The following is a 26,859-nucleotide window of genomic DNA, read 5'->3' as shown; positions in this document are numbered from 1 at the left end:
ATCACTTAGTGAGATCAGTCGTGTCCATTAGGGTTGCACTGAAACATCGAAAGCAATCCAAATCAGTTTGAAGACAGTACAACATCAAATGCCTTCAGACCCCTAGACACCGCAAAGCCCTTCAAACATATCTCAGCAAGGAAGTCACCAATTTTAGGATTAAAAATGATAACACTTATGTTGAGGAAGATTGGCAAGCTCTAAAAGAGGCCATCCATGAGGCTTGCATGGAATCAATTGGCTTTATCATCCAACATCATCAGGACTGGTTTGATGAAAACAGTGCTGAAATCAAAGCCTGTCTTGGTCGGAAGAGTAAAGCTTTCTGTGATGCAAAACCCTCCTACGTCCAGTGAGCAGCAGGTAACTTTTCAATGACTTAAAGCTGAAGCTCAGAAGAAGATTCAAGAAATCAAAAAGAAATGGTGGGAAGAGAAAGCAAAAGAAATCCAGCAATTTTTGGTTGACAATCATGACGTACAGAGCTTCTTCAGTGCAATCTCGGCTGTGTATGGACCAAGCTCTTACAGACTCACCCTGCTTAGATCTGAAGATAGCAGTACACTCCTCAAAGACAAGTCCATCAAAAACCACTGGAAGGAGCACTACCAAAAGCTCCTGAACAGAGAATCAATGGTGACTGATGTAACCAGCAAACCCACCCCGTACCATCCAGTAAGGGAAGCACTTGCCAGTCCACCAACCTCTGAAGAAGTCCACCAGTCAATAAGACAGATGAGCAACAAAGCATCTGGCCCTGATGACATATGCTACCCAATAATAATGGATAGTATCCATAGTATCCACTGATTTATATGCAGTGCACCATTAAGATGACCTTATAGATAACTGAAAGAGCTGTACTTCCAGGTCAATATAGTATTTAAGATACTTAAATGGGAAATAAACAGGATGGTAGAAATAAAAGAAAAGGGAACAAACCCAACACACGTAGGAGGGACCAATAATATACCTAACTTGGGTTTTTTATTATTTTTTTTAGGATATATGCATCCTGCTCAGGCTATTTTATTTGTGTACGCACACACAAGCAACAACGGTTACATATGCTATACATATGTATATGTATTTAGTTTACTAAATAGCATCAGTGCCTGATATACATGCAGTGCACCATTCAAATGACCTTATAGATAGCTGAACCTGCAGGTCAATATACTATTTAAGACACTCAGACAGGGAAGACAGGGAAGTGAAGTGGAAGGTAGAAATAAAAGGGAACGAACATCACACATGCACATACACAGTTCATTTCTCTCTAAATATAAAAAAAAGTTATATGAGCATTAATTAGGATGGTTAATTATAAAATAGTATTTTTTATTCCGCATATGTTAGCATTCCAGTGAAGGAAAGGTCAGAATAATAGTCAAGATTAAAATGCAAAAAAAAGTTTTCTTGTAAAAATTTATTTGAGAGTTTTAAAAATTGATTTTAGAATTTTGATTAATTAAATTTCAAGTTTTAACCCAAACTATTGCAAAAATGTTGACCCATCATAATAATCTCTAAGATTAAACCTCATAATGCCTCTGAGAGACACTGGCAGTGTTGGAGTGATGTTGCAGCTCTGGTGGCCTAGGAATTATGCAAGAGGCAAAGATTTTTGTGGGTAATATCTTCTTTTGGACCAAGTGCCTGGTTGGGATAAAGCTAGACCTGATGAAAAACACCTTGCATTTGAGGGCATGTCTAACCTGAGAGGCAGACTGGATACATGATCTGCACCCACCGCCAAAACAGTCAAAGCTGAGAAAGGAACTTGAGTGAAGAATTTGGTGTGCTAGACACTGGGGCTTGGTTGTGAAAATAATAGCCCTGTATTTCTGGTTACATGCTTGATGTGCAATCATCACTGTTTTAGCTCCGGCAGAAGAGCTTGATGCATCTAGTTAGCTTGCAATGACATCACTTATCAATTAATTCTCTCTCTACTTCCTTGGAACTTGTCACAGAACAGATTGTAATGTCTCCTTGCTGACTGTTTGTCTTGCATAATCCACCAAATAAACTAGCAAATATTTGGGCTCTGGCTTTCAAAGTAATCAGTGCAAATGTTTTGAATGGTCACATAGCCCCATGCTCCTTGATTTTTACTGTTTGTTTTCTTTTAGAAGTTTCACTCCTCCAAACCCATCTTCATCACTAATACTCATTATGACCTATGAAGACCCCACTTTCTGCTAATACTTTCCAGTGTGCACCTTCTTTAATGTAACTGTTTCCAAGATTTTGCCTGCCAGTAAACTTTTCAGTAGGGGACTTAGGGGTACGAGCAAAGGATAGGCAAAATCCTGCCAAACACTCACAGAACATTTTGGGTGGTAATGACCTAACTCTAGCTTCTCTTTCAAGAAGAGGGGCCTGTGTCTTATCCCAGAGTATCAGACTGGATGCCGAATTGGAGATGTTTAACCCTAACAGAAGGTTTGAAATGGGGCGAGCTGAATGATGTAAGATACCATGTACAGTAAGGGTCTGTAGGATCACGTAGCAGGAGCATTGCTATGCTTGCTGCAAAAAGAAAATGGCAGTGAAGACCAGATAACTTATGTAGTTTTAACATATTAGCAGGTCAGCTGAAATCTAGGCTCCTCTTCCCCACCAGGCTGTCTACAGCTCACTCAGAAACTACCGCCTGCCTGCACAAGCATTCTCGTGTTGAAGCCATCGTGCTGCACTGATGTGTAGTGTGCGACAGCAATGGCATGCTACCCCAATTCCTTACCATGGGAATAAATCACGTCTGGAGGAGGAGAACTCAGGCCACATACTTCCTCCTGGTTCTTCCTCGTACGCAAAAGCAAGCTTAACAAGGCACCTGTGTAGTAGGCATGATGAGTCGAAGCAATACATCTGCTGTAGACATGGCCCTGTTGTAACCAGCACCACAATCTTTAGTTTGAAAAGCTGTGGCCTCAGGGCACGGGGGTATGTGGAAAAGAAGAATAATGATCTAGCTTCAGAGTTCAGGGGCCTGACAGGAACATGACCGGGCCCTGAAGAAGATGACAGTCCTCTGTAGCCATGTCTACATGGACTTTTGAGAGGTCCCTGCTTTCTAACATGGAATTTTACCAGCACAAATTAAATGGCTTAATTATACCACTTTAATTATGCCATATCATTCTATCTGTGACACTGTTATTCTAATAGTGCACATCCTAGTGGGGGACAGGCAAAGCTTTAGCAGTATAACTACAGCAATACAAATGCACAGGGCAAGCCCTCAGAGAGCAGATATGCAGACTACAAGACCAAAATAGATTCCATTAAATGTTTGCAGGACATTTTAGGCAAGCTGAATGAACTTCTCTCTACTGGTATTTAGCCAAGACACCAATGTTGGTTACTTTCTCTTGCAGACATCAGTTCTTTGCACTTCCTCTTTGAAGCCTGACTCCGTGTTCTGCTTTCTTAAGTATCAGAACTCTTTTCTATGCAAGACTATGAATCAGTACCATTTTTTTATTGTCTGAAAAAATGTAGACTTACTTGTGCAAGCAGCAGTAGGTAATGCTTCCCTTTGCTGTCATTTTTCTTGTAGTGAAGGTCTAGGATGTTTCTCCTTCACATTTACTTGGGAGGTAGATTCATAACTGAAGTCTATTAAAATGCACAGAGCTGCTCTATCATCTTTGGTGAATGTATTTATAGATACTTTAATTATCTCTCAATCAGCACAGAGTTGTATCTTCTAATCAATGCATTCCATATTAAAAAATAAACATTTCTTTGATGCAGTCGAGCCTCATATTGCTAGAGTATCTTTAAAACAATGGTGGATTGTTTCCTTCAAGTATAATCCACAACCCTGGTTTTTACATTAATTGGTGCTGGCTTCTCTGAGTGACACAAGGGAATGCTTTTGAAATTACATCACAATTCACAATTTTAGCACCCAGCGTGGAGGATCTAAAATATTGTCAACCTGAAGTGGGTTTAAGTGCTTTCACAGCTCCCAAACTAGACCCCGGCTTATTCTATAAGTGCCCAACTGAAGCTAGCAAGCTTATCATTGTGCATGTCTAGACATGCATTTAGGCGCGCCTAAATTTAATGTGCATTAGTGCAATTCAGGCTTACGTCTGCACGTGCACGCGTTAAAGTGCATTAATGCTGTGTGCGCGGATTGACGTGAGACTAAAGTTAGTGCCAACTCAGTCCATATGCAGCGTTAATGTGCTTTAACGCATCTATCTGTGCATTAATGCGCTTTAGCTATTCGTGCCCAAATTTAATACCTGCTTTTGCAGGTATCAAATTTAGACACAAATAGCCTAAAATTGCCATTTCTAAGGTGCATTAAGGGCACACATGTGTAGACACATGCCCTTAATGCACCTTAAATTAAGCTAAAGCAGCTTAAATCTGCATGGGTAGACACACCCATTGAAACCAAATAACCAAAAAAGCGGGGTGGTGGTTACTAGTCTTTGCATCTTTCAGCAGAAGCAGAATGGCTTATTTCTCCCCCAGGTGTGTGCATGCATGCAAGAGGGGACAGTGCCATTGAGTCCTGGAGAAAGAAAGGTAGGGCCAACTTCTCAGCTGGTAAGTCAGCAAAGCTGAAGCTACGCAATTGAGATTCAGAGCTGCAATATGTACCTGGCACCAACGTTTGAAGTGGCAGGAAGTCATATGGAGAACTGCAGACCCCCAGACCGCAGTTCTGTAATACCAGAAATTCCTTGTTTTCTTCCTGCACAAGAAGACTCCAGACTAAAGAAGGGAGCCCTTCACACTGTCTATATTTTCATGTCATTTTAAACACAAGCCCTATCTATGTGGAGGAAAATCCTGTTGCTTTAGCTATGATGTTATAGATACGAAGGGGAATTTCCATCAAAATAAACACATCCTCTCCAGGAGGACTCACACTCCCAACTATCGTAAAGCCTGGGTTACAAAAACAAAACCACCACCACACAGCTACCTGCTAGTTCCCATCTCTACCTACTTTTCTGCACTTTTGTTGAGCTGCAATCTTTGAGTCTCTTTCCTACAAAGACCTGAAACACTTGACTCAAGTCCCTCGATCCGTTTCCCCGGGGGGAGAGAACTACAACAGCACGATTAAGCCACTTGCAAGACTCGCCTTTAAGGAAGTTTATTCCTCTCCATGAGCATAATAGTAGAAATATATATATTACTCCATTGTAACCTCAATGCTGTCCTAAGGTCATCAGTAATCTACCGATACCGCTTGCAAGCACCGCTGTATTCCCTGCTTCAAGTTTAGGATTAGGATCTTTGTAAGTATGCAACATATAGAAACTGAATCAACTGCCAAAAGATAAGCCTGGCACAGCCTTTCAGGAATGTGTCGGCTCCTGTTTTACGGCAGGAGGAGGCCAAGCCCCAGAGATAAGAACGGTAATGGTTTTGTTTTTTTTCCCCAACAAGAACAACCTTTGCTCTGAATGAGTTAGCAACTCCAATTGTTGCTTGTGAATCAGACTCCATTGTGCTGGTGTATTTATGGCTACGATGCGGACAAGTTCAGACCTATAAAAAGTTGTGCAAGTGGTTTACACAATCCCATGGTGATGGAAAGAACCCCAAATGCACGGGGTATACTTCTGTGGCATGAAACTTTAACATTGCTTCAAGTTTTGAATTTTCAACTTTTGCTACAGAATAATTCCCTTAAAGCCAGGATAACTTTATGCAAGGAACCCAATTACTCTTTGAATGCCAGTAAAATGAAATAGGGGGGAAACCCTGAACAGAAAGTTTCAAAATAGGTATCAAGGACACGGATGAATTCTTGCAAGGATGGAAAATGTGAGCTGCGGGGAAAGCCAGGTTTTCACTTCCACAGAGAATGTAGGTAGCCAGTATTTAGAAATAGCCTAGCACATGCAATTATGTTAATGCAAGAGTAATACTACAACATCTAACGATGTGAGGAACTAAAAAGAGCAAGGTTACACAACCGCCTCTCAATTGTGTGTGTACACCAATTTCTCAACAAAAAATATTCCCCACCAACTGGAGATACGTGCAAGCTACACCTATTCTTTCATTTATTATGCCTCAGCAAAATAATCAGCCTCTTAAAACATTTTGTATAAAAAAAATATTAATTGTGCTAAGTGTATTAGGCACTTAGCAAGTATATCTTGTGTTCTGCTATCTGGAGAAAAATTAAGTTGGCTAGGTTTTCTATATAGGTTTTGCACAATGGTAGAGTGGAATATTTTCCAGATATGCACAGCCTATGAGACCCTAATACCCTTTGGTATTAGCAGGAACAACGACAACGTTAAGCAAAAGACTAATGGCTTTACAGTATTTCAGAGAATTGCAGAAAGTTTGTGCCATCTTCTGCCTTTACATTTGAGGGATCACCCATTTCCATGTCATAGGAGCAGGACTGGAAGCATAAAACAGCAACATGCCCCACTATAAATGAAACTTTAAAAAGGTGGCTTGATTCATCAGTTTGGGACAGATCGTTCTCCAGTTGAAGCTAATGGAAGTTTTTGGTATCTACTCACATGGGACCAAATCCAGGAATAAGAGAGCATCCACAAGGTCTGCTGCATGGCAGTTTGCACATATACCTATACAAACCAATACCAATTAGGTTCCTAGGAACCTGGTAGCTTGCAAACAACTGTCTGCTCCCATATCCAGGTCTTAGTCATTCTTTAGAAAGAATCACCATTATCTTGAACCTGTGTCTGGCCATTAAAGAATTGGATTCCACTCATTTTCTCCAGTATGAGCAAGCAGCCCGACTTGAAGCAAAAACTGAATCAAACAGCGGTATGGAGAGCATTTCTGCAAGTGCTGCCCAGCTGGATAGCTATATCCACTGGCTGTTATCACGCTAGTCTGAGTTAAGGATAAAAACAAAACAAAATCAGAGCTATGCTCAGATTTACAGACACTTAAATATCCATGGGGAATTCTACTCCACAGCATGCAGCAACATGGATAAATAGTTCAATTCACCAAGTTAACACTGCAAAGCCACCTCACTTTTGCTTTGCCACATGACAGCAGTGTCAGATCTGAGCTGCCTTTCATTGTATCTTATCACCAGGTCAAGATGTTCTTACTCTAGAAAGACCAGTTTAGATTGCTCATTTCCTTTGTGCTGCTTTGTGGCTTTCGATAAAATTCCAAACACAAGGACATGTTACCCTACAAAACACAACTTTAAAATACGTGTTCTGATGTGCGCATAAAGTGGTCAGCTGTTACATAGGTTTTATTGTATCCAGTTGACAAAACAGGATGTAGGTTCTGCATGTTGTCTCACCCGACTGCTATTTATTCTCTCTCAGTGCCCCCTTTGCCCACTTCTTACGGCTTACTGGGAACGCAAAGCTTTTTTGGGGTTGCACTTGTAGCATAGCATATAGGGTACCTATACAGGAGTGCATCAGAGCAGACTCGATTAATTGAGTCTGCCAGAGCATGGCAATTACTGCGCTCCAGCAGCCTCCTGTGTCTCATGCATCAGCATCCCTATGCTTAAAAATGGCAGCAGGGGGTTGAACTAAAGCTCTAACGGGACGCTGATACGCGAGATGTAGCGGCGTTTTAATTGGAGCGGCTCTCAGAGCCACTCTAATTAGAGTGCTGCCCCCCCACCAGAGCACGTGTAGACGTGCCCATAAGCCTCCAAGTCCTCCTACAACTGCAACAAATCTATTTAACCATGGTGTCGACAATTTAGAAAGCACTATCCATTAATGGTACAAGTATTAGAGTCTTCTTGGTCTTTATCCCAGAGGTTTAGAGGGAAAAAAAACCCCAAACAAGTTTTGATATATGAACAGGGGGAAAAAAAGCACTTGAAGGTAGTTGCCCCTCCAAGAGATTTTACATAAAACTTTTGTCATCAAAATAAGTCATAGACAAGCCAGTAGAATATAGTTTTATTTACATTTCATATTCAAAGGAATTCAGTACAAATCATGAATTATTTACAACATTTTTAAATTACACTGCACAGAAATAGGAAAAAATGCATCGTTTTCTCCCAGTAGATTCAACAAATGAAAGTAGTACATTATTATTGCTGTTCTTGAGAGTAAGTTCTACTAGCACTGACATCAGAAACACCACCACAAATTACAACAAAATACAAATAAAGTGCATTTTTAAGATGCATTTAGTTAACTTTGGTGGACAAGGCTCTAGACTTTGAATTAAGGCACCGTGTTCCACCCAAACACCCTAGTCCAGCTCCCCACAAATGTTAGAAAGCTTTACCAGAAATACATTTCTATCTGTTTACAGCACATCAGTCGTCACTGCAATTTTAACCAGCTTGCTAGACTAAGCACCCCTTATGTCCTTTTCCAGCTGTTGCCTTATGTTATTTTATTGGGTCACTTTCAGTGGACCTTCAATCTCAGTGGACAGACTTCAGATTTCAGACTTCCTCCAAACCAGGACTAGCAAACATTGCTGGTGCTGAAGCTATGGAAACAACTCTTGGACCCAGCGGTAGTTTTCAGACTCTGCTTACACTATTTTACGACCTAGAAAAAAAGCCAGACTTGTTCCCTTTACAATGTTATGCAAATCAGATGCAACTGGTCATTTGAAGCCCTTGAAGCATTTTTAGGAATGCGTCTCAGATGGATTAGAATCTTTACCTTTCATCTCCACTAGGTTAAATATATTCCAAAAGATATTACAGGCAAAACACACTGACAGACATTACCTTATATTTTGTCCTCTTAAATTTAGTTCATCGGTATTATTGACATTGCTTTAAGACGGACATTTGCATCAGTTTAAACAAGTAGTTATCTAGATCAAAACTGATTTGGTTGTAATAAAATTCTATTTTTTAAACTAAATCTAGAAGCCAAGAACCTCAAAAAACAAAACAAACAATTCCCAGAAGAAACAGCTCCTACAGGATGAGACAATCTTCTCCTTATTTTACAGAAACAACATTGGTTTTCAAAACCTGAACAGACATTTTGCTCTGTAATAGCATGGCCATGTTAGGCAGGTTTGGTTTAGTGTTAAAATAACTATTTTCTTCATATATTCCCTTGAAACAGCTTGTGTGAGGAACACTAGAACTAAGGTCCATGTGGAACATAAAAACGTTGAAACGAACAGAAGGTTAAGCATTCCAAACCACATAATTATGAGCTGTTAAAAAATAAACAAACAAACAAAAACCCTCTCCTAGTTCTTCCCGATATTTCCAAGGTAACATTGCTGCAGTGGTAGTCCACCATTTTGCTGGGATGTCTGATGTATCGTGACCATGGCCGGCAGTTTGTTACAGAGGGTTCCAGCTGTGTTGCTGGATGGATGTTTAGGACCTGATTTCATGATCACGTGTTTCATCTTCTTCAAAGCTGGGGTTATCGAGGTGTGGGAGGACATCCACTGCTGGAGATTGGGAATCGCTGTTGACGAGATGCAGGTCATCATGGTTGCCATCTTTCAGGAGAAAGAAAGAGTCAACAATCAAAAAGAAATAAATTCTTAAGAGTTACTGTTACCCCAAAGCATGCGTAAGGCCTCAAGTTCTCACCCTCGCTTGATCAGTGAGCTCCCTACACATGAAGTCCAAGACCTTTCAGGTTCATTTATTCATTTGATCTCCATGCCACCCTTTCCAACAGAGGCTCAAAGCAGCTTACAATAAGAGAACAGAAGATTTCTAACAGAAAGTGACAAAATAACTTCAATGGGAACTAGAGTATTAGCCTGAGACCCCCTAACAATGTCTCAAGCTTTGTTTGATGAATGCCTGCACAAATTGGAAGGCGTTACAATGCCCCCGAAAGCGGTCCAGGCCCAGGCTCTGGTAAATTTTGAGGGGAAGGGAGTTCCAGACCTGAGGAGCGTTGCTGAGAACGGTCTGTCACACAAATGGATTTGGCCTATTGATACTCACAGGAAGGTGCTCTTGGCTGACCTCAGGGATCACAATAGGGAGTAAGGAGAAGGCAGAACCTTAGGGCCCAGTCTGTTTAGGGCCTTAGGAGGTCTAAACCAGCACTCTGAATTGCACCTGGAAAGTTACTAGGAGCTAGTGAAGACGATGGCCACCTCCTTACTTCCTCATTTTTGGTGTCCAGAAGGTGACAACTAGAGTTTGGCATGAACATCCCAGACGAGAGAGCTCCAGATTATATAGGAGGAAGACAAAGACATAGCAGAATAGACAAGAAGCTTAGCAAGAAGGTAGCAGTAGTCAACCAGAATGACGCTACCATACACTAGACAGAGCCATGCAAGAGGGAAAGGCACTTGAAGACCAGAGTGGCAAAGACAGAACAACAGCCGAGCTTGTTAAAAGAAAAAAAAAAAATGATGTACACGTGGAAGTGGTGTATGTTTGGCTACAGGGGTTCAGCATGAAAAATGTCTGAGGGCTGACAGCTGGCCTACCTGGAAAGATCTGTTTGCACGTTTGAGTGAAAAGCACCCAAATGTAAACACCCACCTGTGCTTTCCAGAGCAAAATGCTCCAACAGGTGGCAGCAAATGCCATTTCTTCTGAATGATTCTCTCAGAACCGCTCTCCATTACACTGCCACAAGTGGTTTGTTTTTTTGGGTGGGGCAGGAGGGGGTATATTGATTTATTTATTTATTATTTCTCCCATTTAACACCCTACTAGAATCCATTGGAAAAAAAAAAAAAAAAGGAGGAATTTAGACAGAAAAAGTGTCCAGACAGAGCAAGGGTTGGCAACATTTCTGGGCAGAGCACTAAAAATACCTGCAACCTTGACTTGTAAGATGCTGACGTGCCAGAGGCAGATGGCAGGGGAGCTGCAAGGGGCCCAATCCTTGTTGTGGCAGTGAAGCCCTGGCCCCTTCCCCGTTGTCCGCCCCAAGGAATGTGCCAAGCAAAAATGCTTTCATGCACCACACTGGCACCCGTGCCATGGGTTGCCTACCCCTGGTATAGAGCAACAGCAAAATATTAAGCCACTCTTTAGTTTAATTTCAAAGCAAGGTTAAGAGTGCAAACCAGACAAGAAGGATATATTTCACAGGAGAGGGATTTTGCTACATTTTCTAGCTCATTCTTGTTTAAAGAGAGGAATGGTCTTATCAAAAGAACTTGAGAGTATGATTACCTTATAGAGGAGAACTTGAATAGCCCAGTAAAAGATTTATACAGTCAGTCACACCCTGTTGTTTTCCATTAAAGTTTGGAAATTCTGAAACTCAATTTAAAGCATTTGCCGTTTCCATTGCATCTGGTGGAACATTACTTTAGCTTTCCAGATGTCTTCTCCAACTACTGAATTCATCTCGAGCATTTAGATTTAGCAATATTTTAGAAACTATATTTGACAGGCAAGTGTTACAAAAGCAGTGGAGTGCATGTGGGGGGAAGAGAAATCAAACATGCCCTGGAGACTTCAAGCAGTAAGCCTGTGGATTCTCAATTTGTTTTTTTGAGGGTGCTTCCCTATCTGCATTTGAAGCAGTATTTGCTCTTTCAGTGCAGACAACCTGTTAAAAGCCTGACTGTTCTTCTTCATAAGAAGTATAGGTTCAATATAAAAATGCATATAAACTTCAGGAGGCAAGGTTTGAGGAGTTTTCACTGCACCAACTGAGAAGCATAGTAGAATTTATGCCGCATGATACAAGTGGGACAACTGAACACTTACTCTCCGCAGCAGTGTGCTCCTCTAGAGCTGGTTCATCTGTTCCTTGTACTGAGGCATAGCCAGATGAGGCAGTCTCACTCCGATTATCCTCTTCATTGACTGAAGCGATAGTTGGCATTTCGTTCGACGCTGTGGCTTGGATGGACTCCACTCCATCTTCTATATCTGGCTGTGGGAAATTGTGCAATTTAAAATGAAAGCAAGGTAGGGAGAGGGTCTATGAAGATGCAGCTTGCCCAACATTGCTGGGACTCTGCTCATTCACGTAACACATGCCTGGTTTCTATGCTCTTCCTAGGAAGCATCCCCTAACTGCCACCACCAGAGACAGGAGAGTGGGCTTGATGCACTTTTGATTTGTCCCAGTAGCTGTTCATAAGAACAATTGTACTAAGCTGTCAGAGTCAGCAGTTGTTTCCACCTGAAGATGCAACCTCTTTACCATTGCTACAGGTTCACCATATTATGGAAACTACTCAAAACCCCAAAGCTTATCCCTTGCAGCTTTGGAGTGACCCACCATTAGCATATAGTGCTCCAGGAGTCCATGCCTCTAGGAAGGAATGCCAACATACCTCAATTCCCAGAGCCTTGAGTATATCACACTTGCACATGGGACACGTCCTGTGTTCTAGCAGCCAGGGGTCAATACAGTTCTTGTGGAAGAGATGACTGGTAGGAGAAAAAAAAAAGTAAAAAACAAGTGGCATTTAGTTCCTGACACTGCCATGACTAGAGGTGACCAACCTTCCCTGCTACAAACATGCCAGGGGCTCAGTACAGTGCTGAACAGGTCCTCTCAAGGGGTCTGATACATGCATTCTGTTTAGTACAGTTACCAGAATACAGGCAGGAGCAAGCTAGTCAGTCACATGCTAATCTTGGACTCCTTGGGCCATTCAGGGGTCTCTTCATTTCACGATGCAACCACAAGTAATTGCTGGAACGCTAGATAGACTTGACTAGGGTTGCCCGTGGGCCAAATTCAGCATGTGGGGCTCCCCCTGGGGTGGGAAATTCAGCAGTGGGGGAATATGGTGGCCATTAATATGGTCACCTTCCCCCTGCCAAATATCCAAATCCTGTGCTGCCAGTCACAACTGAAGCTATGCCCCCCCATTTGGATTGGGGCCAGGCCATGCCCCCTTTCCCCACAAGGCCAAGTTGGGTCCAGGCCACACCCGCTCTCCTCCCCAAATGGGACCAAGCCACACCCCTCTTTCCCTCCACAGGGCCCAGGTTTTACAGTGGGTAGGGTCGGATGGACCCGAGCAGATCATCAAGTCTGACCCCCTGCCATAGCCAGGAAAGAATGCTGGGGCCAAGTGACCCCGGCAAGGTAACTAGGCAGTCCCCAACCTAGTTGACCAGATGGTGCCCACTGTGCCCATGCCAGATCAGGATGACTAGTGGGATCCAGCTCAAAGACAGATGGAGCACTGCCCATACAGCCCACCAAGGAAAGAGGTTGGGCATCACTGGACTAGGCCATAAGCATAAGAAATTTGTTGAGAGCTAAAAAATTGAATAGTCTTGACATCTCCTTCACTAAGGTTTGAACAAACAGGAAGGGCTTAACCAGCCATACTGTAGGGCACTTGTGGCTCTATGCCAACTGAAAGTAATCCTCTTGTAATATGCTCCCCATGGAGATTTGGGGAGGAAATCTTTACACCTTCTAGCAATGCAGATTACTTTGAAAAAGCCATGAAAATCAACTCCTCCAGAGTGGCATTACATGACTTTGCTTGGAGCTATAGTTCTCTAAATAGGTTCTTGCTATGACTAATTTATAACTGTATTCACTTGTAATTGCCACACCTTGTGCTTATTAGATCCTGTAGCACTTACAAGAACAAGTCAGCATATTATGTATATTATTTGAGTTATGCCCAGTCTTATAGCTTCCTATCTGTGTACAATAGGTTGCAAACTGATAACGCCTATATTTGTATAAGCCAAGTGAACATGAAATTCTACACCTCAGCCCTAGATTTAAGGTCAGCATATTTGTTATGCAGAAGCACATGACTAAATGCCACTTGCTTCTGCAAAAGCTAGGAGAAACCTTAGCTAACAATGTTGTGTCCTCAACCTGAGGCACACCACCTCCAAGTGTTTTATTTTAAGCACACAAAAGAAAGTGGGTGTGTACAAGGAATATGTAGCACACCGCCTGCTCTAATACAAGTATGTATGTCTAGAAACGCCTCTGTGTACACCAGTTTTGCCACAGACCCAGTTTAGGAGACATGGGACATGAGAATGCAAAAATCCATTGAAACTTACTTAACAGTGATCTAGTTTTAAGTGACTTGCCTTTACAACCTTCAACACAGACCCGAACTCAGCAAGGCAGAGCGAGACAGACCATCACCAGCCAGAACTCTGTGCTGAAGCATGCAAAGAATACCACGCTACCTTTACTGTTGGGCCCCTGTACAGAAAACACTAGACAAGGTGGCCCATTTAGAGATGTGCTTTGCTTACCATCCCAAAATGGGTTTTTTGATCTCCAGTGAGGGTTTGCCAAGTTATATTTGATACAAGAAGCTGGTCTTAAATGAAAAGTTAAACCAACAAATAGTCAGAGCCTTTGTAGCACAATAGCACAGAAAAGCCTGGGCTTCCAGTGTGCCAACATGAGAGAAAAAACCCCCCTACAGATTACAACTCTGATCCCATATCAAGGGACATCTGCAGCACTCACTCATACACCAGCAGTCAGAAGTCCACCACAAACCTCTCTCTCACACAAGGACCATACAAACACAGCTCAGAGTTGAAATCATTCTTAAGAATCCACTCTTTGCACTCTTCTGTTTAACATCTTCATCAGTGACTTGGAAGAGGGGGTGGAAAGCACGCTGTCCAAGTTTGCTGATGACACTAAGATGTGGGGTGAGGTGGGCACACTTGAAGGGAGAGAGAGGCTGCAACTAGATTTAGACAGACTACAAGAGTGGGCAGGTGAGAACAGGATGGGGTTCAACATAGACAAATGCAGGGTGCTGCACCTGGGGAGAAGGAATCTACAGCACACATACAGGCTGGGGAGTTCCCCTCTTGAAAGCACAGAGGCGGAAAGGGATCTCGGAGTCATTATTGACTCCAAGATGAACATGAGCCGCCAATGCCAGACTGCAGCCAGCAAGGCCAGCCATACCTGTCATGCATCCAAAGGTGCATCTCAAGCCGGTCCAGAGAGGTGATGCTCCCCCTCTATGTGACTTTGGTCAGGCTGCGGTTGGAGTGCTGCGTCCAGTACTGAGCACCGCACTTCAAAAGGGAAGTGGCCAGCCTGGAGAGGGTTCAGAGGAGGGCCACCCGCTTGGTGAGAGGGCAGCAGGACAGGCCCTACCAGGAGAGACTGAGGGACCTGAACCTATTCAGCCACAGCAAGGGGAGGCTGAGGGGGGACCTGGTGGCTGCCTACAAGCTCATCAGGGGAGATCATCAGCAAATAGGAAGAGCCCTTTTCTCCCCAGCACCACCTGGGGTGATGAGGAACAATGATAATAAGCTGATGGAGAATAGGTTTAGGTTAGAGATCAGAAGGAAGTATTTTACAGTTAGGGTGGCCAAAATCTGGAACCAACTTCCTAGGGAAGTGGTCCTCATCCCTCCCTTGGGTAAATCCAAGAGGAGGTTGGACAATCACCTGTCTGGGGTCTTGTGAACCCAGCATTCATTCCTGCCTGTGGCAGGGGGTCAGGCTAGATGATCTGTTCAGGTCCCTCCTGACTCTAGCTACTATGATACTATGAAACTATGCAGAGTTCAAGTGACATATACTCTTAAACCAGAGCCAATGGGTAGAGCATTTGGACTTGAGAAAAGCAGTATTAAGGAGAAATATCCTCCCAGTAAGTCTATGCATCTGAAATATGTTTTAAGATGATTGGTATTTCTACCCAATTATCCAAGTTTTGCTTTTAAATCCCCTTACAAGAGTTAGAGATCCATCCTCCAAGCACAATTGCTTAGGATGCATACGAGCCTTGTCTACCTGCCTTTCTACTCTAAGAAGACGACTCATTGTTACAGGAGGTCTCCTAGGCAGCTGCTGAAAGCTAACTGCCAACATGACCACACAACAAGACAAATGTTTAACGGAAGTGTTTTTGCAAAACGTGTTCATCTCATCTGCTGTCACCATTAAACTGTTCAGCATTGGACTGAGAAGGAGACCAGTTCCTCATTTCTTTCATCAACAGCTTAAGTCCTTCGTGTCAGTGGCAACACAGACACCCCCCTATGTGGTAACAGATCATAGCACGTGTTTGCATAAGATTGTAACCTTATGCAAGACCATGCTGATCCCAGCTTCCATCCATTAGATACTCCTGCTTGGGAGGAGAAAGCAGCCTTACCTTGTGATCTGTCCTTCCTTCCAAACTCAATTCCCAGCTGACCACTGCCTGTATCCTCCTCACGTGAGAACGATATTTCATGCAACTCTGCCCTCAACACTGAGTCATCTCACCTGTATTGAAGCTTCCAACACTTGAATGCTGTGGCAGCCCCCTTCCAACATACCTGTACTGACATCACCCCAACTCCTCAAACCTGACAGACTGTAGACCAAGACCGAAACTGAAAAAGGCTTCCAGCTTCAGTTTACTAGCTAGATTTTACCTCAAAGAAAGGCCAAACTGCTGTAGCTAATATTTGCCCCCAAAAGTAGTCTTAGGCAAGTTACAAGCTACCAAAAAGAACACCGCCAACACATGGTGTTGGGTCCTGCCTTTATTCTAAGGGCAGAGGAAATTGTTGCTTTCTATGGAGTTGAACTACGAAGGAAAAAGCAAGCAAAACACACAAACCCATAGCCTACTACCTCCAGGCCACACTTACCAGACTAGCACACAAGACAGACTTTAACAAAAGCTTTGCTACTGTGGGGTTACTGGTCTGCAACTAGACTTTGAAGAGTTAGGTTGGCAGGAGCCAGTCTAAGGTTTACGTTTCTGGAACCATACTATTTATGCCGAGGCACGCTCATTCTGATGGTATAAAATTTTCAGTAAAACAAATCTATAAAATCCTTCACAAGCTTTGTGGGTGGCCTAGTTTAACTGAAACTATTTGTTAACCCGCCATCATTTATTAGTGGTAGATTGTACCATACCTCCATACTTTTTTGATCTCCGAAACCTTGGAGGATATGGAAGTCTATTTTTGCTGAGCAATTCCTATAGTAATAACCAACGTCTAAAATACCATCAACAGCGAACACTGCCTCTATAAACACCTTTCAAATACTCAAGAGTTAAGGTGGGTACTTACTTGCAAGTTAAGATACGCACTACTTCATTGGGCTTGTATGCTTCAATGCACACTGCACAGCTGTCACCATCCGGACCAGTTTCCTACCCAAAGAGAGCAAGTCATTACCTATCCCAAGAAACAGTCATTACAGTGGCAGTTAAGTGCTAGATATGATCCAGCCAGTCATCTAGAAGAATTCCCATGCCAGAATATTTACAGTTACCAGGGTAAGAGACCTAATTTTGAACAGAAGCAATAAGCATCTAACACTATACTTTAAAAATACCAGTTAGGCTAAAAAGGGGAGAAAGCAGGTTTGTAGGTTGATATCCGTTACAAGACACTAGTTTAAGTCGCTTCAATTTGCACCGTCTCCCCCTCAATCATTAGGGTAGAGCGATATTAAGATACTTGGACAGCCAGTTTTAGTAGTAGCAAAAAGAAAGTTTAGATCCAGACTCATAGTTTAGGAGCTCAAAAGCTAAAAATGGAGATTGCCAACTATACCTTGTCCCCTTGCTTTAGTGTGCGCAGTTGTAGCCGTCCAATAGCTTTCTTGGCTTCTGCTTTTAGTTGTCTCTGAAAAAGAATTGCTGGTTAAATTACAGGGGTTTGGGTTGTAGCCGTGTTGGTCTAAGGACATAGGCAGACAAGGTTCCTTGGGTGAATTTGATATCTTTTATTAGACCAACCCAAATCTTGCTCTTCCTGGATGGAAGATTTGGGTTGGTCTAATAAAAGATATCAAATTCACCCAAGAAACCTTGTCTGGTTAAATTACAGGCATTGCTCTTCTGTAGCAAACAGCCAATATAATTTAATTTCAGCAGGTATATTGATTGCTCTCTAGGCTTATGCAATGTGATCTCTGAAAAGGAAGTATGCCCGTTCTATTCATATGGGGAAAAATTAAGCAGAAGTCCATGAACAGACTTACAGAAACATGTGTGAGATGTACCACAAAGTCTTCCCCTAAAAACGTATTCTTTTGAGTAGCATTTTCACTGAACAAACAAAACCAAAGACAGTTCAATTTTCTAGCATGCACAACTGTACCTTGGTTAGATACGTCAGATGTAGCCAAAGGCAAGGATTTCAATTAACTCAGTCTGAAAGCAGAGTGCTTGGAGCCAAACAATAAGAAGTCAATATATCCTATTACTATGAATTTGTATTGTGACTTTTTGGCAGTCACCTGGATCCTGATGAAAGCCAAGGTCCTTTACCTGTCAACTGCTGACATGCCCTCTAAACAGTTTTATTAATGAACACAAATACCTTTGAAGCCTGTAGCTTCCTAGCACCGGCTATTGGTGCCAAGCAAGAACAAAAACAAAAAAAACCCCCAAAAACAAAAAAACTCACACAATTCTCCCTGGAGACTGACCCAAAAGTAGCACGAGCAAGGTTTACATCTACCTAACGTAAACCTTTTTGCCCCCTAGCCTTGCTAGTAGACTATGTACAAGTCAAAGACTTGCCCTAGCAGAACAACTGGGTAGCTGCAACTCCAGAAAGGAAGTGGGCCTGCAGCCCCCTTCAGCCAATGTTTTTAATTGTCAGGATGCCAAATCGCACAGATGACCAGACAGGGAAAGGTTAGCTTGCTTAGCAACTGTTGCTCACCAACTGTAATGGCAAAAGGGTTCAATTAGCATAGGAGCCAGTACTTCTGCTTAAGTGTCACGAATGTTACATCAACGCCAGTAATAGTACCACCCTCTCCCTTGTGATGAAACGTTTCGGGATGTAAAGCTGTTGGGTGGCCACAACTACGCTGTAATTGCAATGCTCTGCGCAGCTATATTTCGCTGACAAGTTGAGTAGAAGTCCCCAGCAACCTGGAAAGTCTGCTAAAACTTAAAGTTAACTTAACACTGAGAGGTCTCGTCACAGATTCATCCACTTAAGGGTTCATATTTTATTTTTAGTTCTTAACTGAAACTTGCTTTTGCGGAGACGATACAAAACCACTGTACAATGTCAGAAGGATGCAAGGAGCCTCTGGAGTTTGACAGCTGAAGAAAGGGCAGTTGATAGAGCTTGAAGTGGGAAGTAACTGGAAATTTTAACACAGGCCCATAAGCTTGCTCAAAGTAACTTGTTAGCATGAAGAAGTCACTTTTAAGCCTTCATATGATGCAAAACAATTGTAGAAGAATGTGAAACAATATCATTGATGCCTGAACTGGCCAGGCTTCCCATAGCCTCATGAAGAAGGCATTAGTTTACACTCTTAATTTCTGTATCACTGCAGCTATCTGGGGCGAGACACACACAGATAAACTTGGTCAGAAGATATGTACCCATTGACAAAAAAGCAGTTCACAGCAGCCTCACCCCACCAGACACAACTGACTTGAGGAAGTCAACCACCACATGTGCCTGGGGCACCCTCATCTTGGCTGAGCCAAGTGTTCAGGTGCCTGTATCCCATCTAACGTAGTTTGGCACTCACCACTATGCATTTTGTATTCAAGTACCCCTAGAGACCGCATCCAGTAGGTGTGCACAGTGCATGCCCCACTCAATGCTGTCCGTCAGTGTGATGCACTCAAACACCTTCATTCATTCATAAAAAAAAAAAAGAATGATGTTTTAACTCACCTTTGCATAATATGCGAGATAGAGTATTCAATGATGAAATGGAGACGTGGGTTTGGTTCCCTCAACCTGACAAGCCCAGGAGTGCCTGAAAGCATTCTCATCCCCTCCCTAGTCACAGGGCTGGTGGGGAGAGCTCAGCTGTAGCTCAATGATGGCAGTGCCCTCCAAGAGGGAGGGAACCCTGGGTTCTGAGCCTCTAATGCAAAATGCAAATAGCACTGGGAGCAGAGTCCTTTACTGAAATGCACACATGCTTTCACTCAGACCAAGACCTAAGCCACTGCTCAGTATTAGTTAACAGTTGGCTGGAAGAACAGGAGGCTGCATACTGCACCAGCACCCTGGGGACAAGTGTTTTGCTTGTGTCCCTCAGGTAGCGGAGCTTTGAGAGGCAATTGCTATCCAGATAGCCCTAGATGCTACATCTCCCCCACTTAATAGCTGGTTAGAAGTAACAAAAGTGGTGGTAATAAAATTAAACTTCTGTTAAAAATTCTCACACTCTTCTCCCCCCCACCTTCTAAAATTACGCATTAGTGGCACAGCCGCTCAACCCTTTATAAAATGTGCCTAGCCTGACATTAAACGTGTTGATTAGATGCCGCGTGAAAGAACAAACAACTGCTGCAAAACCACAGCTCCACAAGCTGAGAATGTTAATAGCTCAAGCCTAGTAATGCCACAGTTTCCCAAGCCAGTCAATCTTCAATTTCCACGCTAGCTTAAAAAGAGCTCCTACTACCATTTACTTTGTTTTCAGCCATATAGTGCTATGCAGTGCCAGGTTCTTGCTTAACATTTTAAGCTTAGAGCCAATGAGCAGGCATGGACTCCACGTGGGTTATTAAATCAGGCCGGGCAATCTAGCACACAGACATCCATGATCCTTTGAGACAAGTGTACACACACGCACGTAGTCCCTGCTCTCCTAGCAAACTATCAACTGCTCACACAATGCAATCTTTGGGAACAATGCAGCTGCCACTGACAGACAATCTACCTTCCAGTGAAGATGCTCCAAGAGGTCACTACTGAATTTACTGAGAACCACTAGTCTTTTGAGTTTTAGACTTGGGCCATCCTTGGACAATGCCAGCTCTTAGTTTTCACTTGGGGTTTTTGTTTTTTTTACTATAGAAAAATAGAGCAATTCTGTTGCAAGGAGCTCAGAAAGCTCACAACAGGGCAGCAGGTTTTTAATACTACGAATTCCCATTTGGAATCTCTGGGTTTGTCTTGTGAATCGTGTTTGCACAGCTAACGATGCTAACTGGGGCCATGGCACCCTAGTTGAAAAAAAATCACTCTACAATAGACATTTTCTTTGCCGAAAGATAATAGCTAGGGTTCAGCCAGCATCTGTGCTCTCTACCACCTTCCTTGTTGTAGATAAACTGAGAAATATGGCAGACGTCAAGCAACAGTAGAAAAATCGTTCAGTTTTACGGGAGTCCTGAACTTCCACAGTCCTTGAAGTAGAGTTATTGCCAACTGCCATTATCAGACTCATATTCATAATGAAGCCTGCTTCTTACAAGTTTAGACTCACTGGGTGCATCCACACATTTATTAATGTTCTGTAATTACTGCGCATTAAGTTTAGTACTTGCAAAGCCAAATACTAAATCAATTCACAGTAACTGGTGCTACTATGTAGTATGTACTACGTAGTAGCACCAGCACATAGCTTTTTAGTGGTGCCAACTGTGCAGTAGCCTAACACTACTCTGCAGTAGCATATTAAACGCGGGTTTTGCCCTGCACGCCATCATGCAGCAGAATTAGGCTACCGTGCAGTTAGGGTCTCGTGCAGACGTACCCAGTGTCAGGTCAGAATAGACAATATAGGTAGCAGAGCTAAGAATTACATTTGCTCAATTTACTTACACATCTGCCATATGCAAGTAGTTTAGGCTCAAAGTTTGTAAGCTTTATCAAAACAAACAAACAGCAAAAAGTTTAGGGGGAAAGTTTTTCACACTGGGTTGAAACAAAAGACTGCTTCAAAGCCTTCCTGAAGCAAGTGGAAGTTTGGCAAGGTAGAGCCCTCCTGGAGCCCTTTGCTTTTCCTGTCACTTCTTAAATCATGGGCCATACATTATGAATAAAGGTTTAAAACAAGCAAGCAAGCACACACTGAGCAGCTGCTCAGTCAGTCAGCAGTGTCTATGCTGAACAGAGGAAACAAGGAACCAATGGAAAAGAGCAGGAGAACGTAATTAAAGAGTGTTGTGATGCAAACACACAAAGCAGCCAAAGTGACACTGCAAAGGTAATCTCCATCCTAGGATTTCTTAACTGGAGTGCTTGACTTTGCTGTTTTCAACTGACCACCCAAAAACTCCAAAACAGGATCATCAAGACTTTCAGCCCAGGCACCACTAGAAGATCTATCGGCAATAAGTAGCTCCTTATGCACTGGATACAACCTACACAAATGCCTTTCATTCTTCAGGTTTGATTAATTTGCAAGATGAACTTGAAGGTAATAGACTTGTTCATTTAAAATATGCCAATCCACTAGCAGGCAGATGCATTGCTTTCTAGCAAGGGACATTGTAGTTACGTCCTGTGGAGACAGTCTGAGGGCAATGAAAAACAGAAGTGAGGATCGGAACAACGGCCAACACTGATTCACGCTGCAGAACTATGACTCAGAATAGTGTAACCATATAGAAGAAATGCATTTAGACAAACAAAACTATTTAGAGCCAGCTATACAAACAGGCTCTTCAGCAAGAAACTTCCTTACGGGTTTTGCATCCTTAAGTTGGTTTGTGTGCTAAGCAACGCCTAACTTTACCATTGCATCCTTCTCATTTAAACTTGGAATTCAACACACCAAGGTCTGAACATGTATATGCTTAGCAAACTGTGACAGCTCTCTCCAGCCATCTGACATACCAAAAAAAGGCTCCACTTCTTACAATGGCCTCATCCTCCTGTACCCTGGTATACAATTGATCCCATCAGTTGGCTTTGTTGCACAAAGCCCTCAAAAAGGAACTTTCAGAAAAGACGCACAATAGCAATTATGCATATATTCTGCACAGGGGAACCAAAAAGGGTTTGAAATCAAGAAGGAAGTGAGACAATACGTGCCCTCCAGAACTGAAGCTCTAGATTGCTAGCCAATCTGGAAAACTGGATATGCCAAGAGAAGGGTAGAGATTTGCAGCTGAAGAGGTAGAATGGAGACTACGGAAAACAGGCTGCTCGTGAATCATGGCAACAATGTGGGAATTTGTTCACAGGGTACTTCAAAGTGCTTCTTTGAGAAGTTACTAGCAGGCAGGCACAAGGAAGCTGGACTACAAATTTACTTTTCTACCATTGCTCAAAATGTACCCTTTCGAAGGTCAATACAGTTGGACCAATTCCAAATGGACCATGTCCAATTTACTTTGGAGCTGGTTAGGTCTCTTCACAGTGACCTGGATTTGCCAAATTGAGGAACTTGATATTAAGATCAACGACCTCTCCAGTAACAAAAATCCCTCAGTTCCTGTTTCAGCATTTAATTCACATCTCGAAAAATGAAATTCTGAATATATAATGACCGACTTGCAGCTCTCAAAAGCTTACTTCCATAGGGGGTGTGATAACATACACTGTCTCCCAAAGGGAGAGAGGAAAACACGACACGATGACCCCAATGAGTATCCAATGTCTTTCCAAATCATTGCTAGAGTCATGATTGCACAAAATAAATTGTAATTCAGCATTCATCGAGTGTTCAGTGCGTTAGAAAACCAGCCACTTACAAAAATTAGGAGTTGGGCTCATTCTCAAGAGTATGGCTGTACTGTGTAAAATGCATTTGGGCACATCTGTAGATAAGAATACAGAAACACTAGTTGGTTTTTTTTGGCATGCTACGTTAGCCCATGTTCACTAAGATACCTTGGACAGGACATTATATTGTGCTGGGCTGTGCTTTGTTATCTACTCCCCAGTAACGTCAAGGCTTTTAGCAGTCATGATTTAAAAAGGTGGGGGTGGCGGGGAAATGCGCCGAACTGTTTCTTTGGTATATTTTACAGGACATCAGAACATGATGCTTTACCAACATATGGTAGAGAAACAACTTCCCCAAACCCACTTTTCGTAATAGAGAGCAATTCTTTTGCCCACTGTTTTAGCTCTTTATCTTGAACAGCTCAATTAGAGTCCCCTTAACAAAAAAGAAGAAAAAAAAAAAAGCCATTTTTTCAGCCTGAATCTTAGCTTCTCTACAGCATAAGAGGAAACATTAAACAAAGATGCCTGTAGATTTCTGATTAGAAGTCATAACAACATTCTTAGCCAGGAAATTCAGATAATGTAGTTCCAGTATATTTTATAGCACTTTCAGAAATCCCTTCTACGATGCCAGCTTTTCAGCTGAGTACAGGCTGGAAAGAGAGGTCACCTTTGTGCCGCCATAAAGACTTTTATGGCGGCACAAAGGCTAAGCAAACATAAGTCTATGCCCCTTGTCACACTACAAACGCCCAACATTTGTGGTTGTCAACAGTGGCACAAATCCATTGCACCCATGTTGTGGCAGATGTCTGTTTGCTTTAACGCTGGAGAGCCCAGGCAGCCTGGAGCTGCCTACATTTTCCAGCCACCCTGGGTAGTTGCTCCCAGGGCTTCAGAGGCCCAGTCCTGCACACCCCAGTGACTCTCCTTCCTGAGGCATGCAGATTGAGCCCCTGAAGTACCTGCCCATTTCTCCATTTGCAGAAGCAATCGCAGGATCCCCAGGCACTCATTTGCTCATGGGAAAACCTGGGGCTCCCCTATTTCAGAGACACACCGCAGGGTTGTCCCTCAGGATTGGGCCCCAGCTGTTCCTGGAAGCAACAAGGACCTGACTCTGAAAAACAATGGGCCACGCGTTTTGCCCAATGAAGCAGATCAGCTGTACCCACAAATCCCAGCAGCATGCAGTAAGATGTCAAGCAATCATCTGGCCACAGCTGATCAAATGCTCTTACAATTACTTACAAAAAACTAGAACTCTTGGTTCCAAAATGATACCAAGTACACCTCTTACAATTACTTCTTGCTTTCAAGATCTGATGAAGTTAGACATGGAAAAGAAAACAAACCTAACAGAAGATTTATTCCTTCTTTGTCCAAATCAATTAGGGAAGGGGACAGAATATTATCAGCATTCATGAAGACAGCCGATTCATCCAAAGGCACACACTAGAGACTTATTTCCCCCCCGCCCCCCGGTTTAAGGGCAGAATACACACAGCTTGCAAGGTCCAAGATGATCATTTGCAAGCCTGAGACTGGATGGGCCTTGCAGCGCAGAATAAAAACTGAAGGATCAGTTCTTCTCTTCCAGTTTACATAACCAAGAGCTTCCTTTGTAGATGAAGATCTTGGGAGATGACAGTAAAAAAGACCAGGCTGAAGTAGCTTTGGCTACTACACCCTCCTTTTAGTTGTCCTTGTTCCAGAGATAGGTGCCCTGTTGCTGTATAAAGAAGCTGTTTGAATTTGACAGTCTTTCATTTGACTTCACTGGAAGCACGGCCCAATGCTCCTTGATTATGTAAGGGCAACTGTGGGGTGGGGGAGAGAAAGGACACATTGCTATCAAATGTATTGGTAAAGAAAAAATATAAAACAGCTCTACTCCAAGCCCATTAGGGAATTCACAATACCCTATCCTTGGCTGCTGCTTAGTCAAAGAGTCCCTCTGCCTCTCTGCCTAATCCTTCTTTCTCAACCACCTGTTTCTATCAGTATAGCCTGCCCAGAATGGATAGCGGCTACGTGTGAAGATTGGCCTACACAGGTAGTTAAAGCAGGCACATTCTTGCTAAGGAGTTAGTTTTAGTTCCAGGGAAAGAGTTTGCCACTGAAACTGCTGTGATGATATTCACCCCCTGCCCACTTCTGACCACGGACCCTATGGAAACAACTCTTTGCATTTAAGCCATTTCTTGTCCCCTCTCCCAACTACACTCATTGGCCACTTTCCCTGGAGAGAAGCAACGACAGAAGTGAATTCTCCTAGAGCAGTTCTGAAACCTTTTCTTGGCAACGCTCCTCAGCTGGAGGGCAACAACACTGGAGACACAGCAATTTGCATTAATTGTGTCAGGTGATCAGATGATTGCATACTTGATAAAGTGGTACATGGAAACTTGACTAATTAGTAATTCCCTACCTGGGCTTTAAGGCACAGTTTAATATGTAAACATCACCGCAGTGCTTCTCGTGACTCTTACTAGTCAACATTGTTATAGTTTTTCTGGAAAAGAATGTGTTGTGTGTTTAAAGGCCTCACGTCAACTCTAAAGCCACTTACAGGCATGAGGGGAACCTTAAGTGCCATTCTGTAGACACTTACATGTCCCTAGGCTGCATCTTACCATAAGATTGGGAGACAGGCAATGCTACCATCAACTGAAAGCAGCTTAGCTTTAATCACCTGCTCCAAGACATCAGCACTCTTGCTAGGTCACCAGAGCACTGGGGATAGCATTCGTCATACCTGCAGCATAAAACAAGCCATTGGAGCCTGATCCGTTACGTGTTCAGCTCCTTGAAACTCCTTGGTGGGAGGGGGGAGGAAGAGGGGGAATGTTTAAGTATGGCTTAAGAGGAAAAACAAAAAAAAGAAAGCAAAACACCAAACACCACTGCAAACACCACTGCAATCATTGCCCCATCTTTTTTTTTTGGGGGGGGCAACAAATTTAAAAAGTAAAAACTTTGCTTGTCTTGTGTCTTATGGCCTCTTCCAAGCAGTAATGTGTGGAATTTAGAAAGCATGAGGGTCCGGGAGCCTAATCCTTAAACTATAAAATCCTGAAGAAAACATACTTTCTGCGGTTTATCACATTTCTGACTGACTGGCATAGATGCATTCCACTTGTGACAGCAGCTTTTCATTTGGTACTAGTAACTAGAAACTCCCTACAAGTTAGAGGTTCAAGTACAGTTTATAGTACACTGATTTTATACTTCATAACATGCAAGTAAGCGCTTTAATATACTGTTGTAGTCACTTGCTACTAATAGTATCTGCTCTAAGTTGAACAGATCACATAAGTTTCTACATCAGACTTTTCTAGCAATACAAAGAGAACCAGAAAAATAATCATGGAAATGCAAGTGACTAATTCAGTTCAACTGCTAAGTAACAAGAAAATCTGATGCTCATTAATATCCTAAGACTGGCTCATTAACTAAAGGCCCTAATCCTCAAAAGACAGTTAGGTACTTGTCTTCCATTCAAGGCAATGAGATGGAAGCGCCCAAATCTCTTTTGAGAGATCTGTGCCTGAGTAACTACTTCTCATCAGATGAAACAGGTGGCAGTTTAT

The 26,859-nt window shown here is 42.7% G+C and overlaps 1 protein-coding gene across 2 annotated transcripts in view; it reads right to left on the bottom strand.

Moving 5' to 3' along the window:
* Positions 1–7,901: 7,901 nt before the first annotated feature.
* Positions 7,902–26,859, bottom strand: part of RNF128 (ring finger protein 128) — a 59,910-nt gene continuing 40,952 nt past the window's right edge. For both annotated transcript variants that reach the window (XM_059732862.1, XM_014600851.3), the window contains exons 3-7: positions 17,426–17,497; positions 16,937–17,019; positions 12,223–12,319; positions 11,648–11,816; positions 7,902–9,450 (exon numbers count right to left, since the gene is read on the bottom strand). In XM_059732862.1, coding sequence (XP_059588845.1) covers positions 9,323–9,450; positions 11,648–11,816; positions 12,223–12,319; positions 16,937–17,019; positions 17,426–17,497 — 549 coding nt within the window. In that variant the 3' untranslated portion in view covers positions 7,902–9,322. The remainder of the gene's footprint in view (positions 9,451–11,647; positions 11,817–12,222; positions 12,320–16,936; positions 17,020–17,425; positions 17,498–26,859) is intronic.

Source organism: Alligator mississippiensis, chromosome 8 (assembly GCF_030867095.1).
Source record: "Alligator mississippiensis isolate rAllMis1 chromosome 8, rAllMis1, whole genome shotgun sequence".
Classification (NCBI taxonomy): domain Eukaryota; kingdom Metazoa; phylum Chordata; order Crocodylia; family Alligatoridae; genus Alligator; species Alligator mississippiensis.
Note: the sequence above shows the minus strand (reverse complement) of the source record. Positions and strands in the feature narration are given on the sequence as shown.